This window comes from Pteropus alecto, unplaced genomic scaffold, assembly GCF_000325575.1.
Source record: "Pteropus alecto unplaced genomic scaffold, ASM32557v1 scaffold213, whole genome shotgun sequence".
Taxonomy (NCBI): Eukaryota; Metazoa; Chordata; class Mammalia; order Chiroptera; family Pteropodidae; genus Pteropus; species Pteropus alecto.
Window position 1 is genome coordinate 617,551 of NW_006434829.1, and position 1,252 is coordinate 618,802.

The window sequence follows — 1,252 nt, forward strand, 5'->3', positions numbered from 1 at the left end:
GGGACCGCTGCAGCTGGTGCTGGACATTCTGAGGGCCGCTGCCATGGTGCATTATCGCCCCCCTTTTTTATCCAACTTAATGTTCTCCTGAAAAATCAAAGTTAAAATCAAGTTACTTAAAATCAAGCACATACAACCACGTGATCACCGCCTATTACGAGAATCGCTCAGCAGCGCTGGATACTCTGCAGGTCCGTCCCCACTGGCACCTGGTGCAAATGAGTGTTCCCAAGGAGCTGCGCGCGCTGGCACTGGGGACGATCTCCTTCAGCACAGACGAGGGACATGTCCTTCTGGGTCACTGCTGTGCCTGGGGCCAGGGCACGGCCAGGTGGGAGTAGGTGAGTGATGCCAACCAGCTACCCAGGGAGGCAGCTAGCATCACCTGCTCAAAGCTGAGCAGGTTGTGACCTTGGCACAGGCACTGGTGACCGGTGTGTTTCTTCCTGGACACCTTCTCCTAGCTCAGAGGCTGTTCTCTGGGTTCTCACGCGCAGTGGACTGTGTGCTGTCTCTCCCCGTGGAGGGACGGGGACCTGCTCGCCACCATCTGGGCCAGGAGGCGGTCATGACGGCTGCCAAACGCAGGCGTGCAGCACAAGAATAGGCTATGATCCCTCCATCACCAGACCCATGGCCGAAGCCGTCGACAGCCAGTGGTTCTCAGAAAGGCCTGGCTGCCCACTGTAATTCCCCGTTAATCAGCTGCGAATGTAAGGAGCCCCCATGACACGTCAGACCCCATGCTCCTGCGGCGGGTGGGGGCAGGCCTGGGCCCGATGGCTGGCCTGGGGAGGCACAGGGCCTGTCACGGGAGCCAGGACAAGAGCTGACCACGCCTCACACCTCCGCATTCTCAGGAAAGCATGGGGAGAGGCAGAAACCACCAGCCAGGAGAGGCCCCACCGGGGCTGGAAACTCTGGGAGCTGGTGCCCAGCGTCGAAGGGGCTCATGGCCCCAGAACGACTCGGTATCAGGACTAGACAAAGGGGAGGCAGAGTGGAAGGCGCCACTGAGGGAGGTCAGCCTTCAGGACAGGAGACATCAGAGGACAGAGTGGGAACACCAAATCTGAGGTGAGACAGAGAACGCTCCCACGTCAGACATGGCTAGAGCCTCGGTGTCCACTGGGAACAGGACGACAACTGCCGCTCCCAGGGCCCTCTGCTCCCCACTGTGCCGGGTCCTGGGCTTAGAAATGCCAGCCCACTGCGTAAAACCCTCGGTCTTAGTGGGCACACCAGCTCCCCA

General features: G+C 60.0%; 1 protein-coding gene across 1 annotated transcript in view; it reads right to left on the reverse strand.

The window, feature by feature from the left end:
* EP400 (E1A binding protein p400) overlaps window positions 1-52 on the reverse strand; it is a 76,354-nt gene extending 76,302 nt beyond the window's left edge. The window contains 2 exon segments of the mRNA XM_025045491.1: window position 1; window positions 3-52. The exon segment at window position 1 is cut by the window's left edge and continues 1,245 nt beyond it. Of these exon segments, the coding sequence (XP_024901259.1) occupies window position 1; window positions 3-52 (51 nt within the window).
* Window positions 53-1,252: the final 1,200 nt, after the last annotated feature.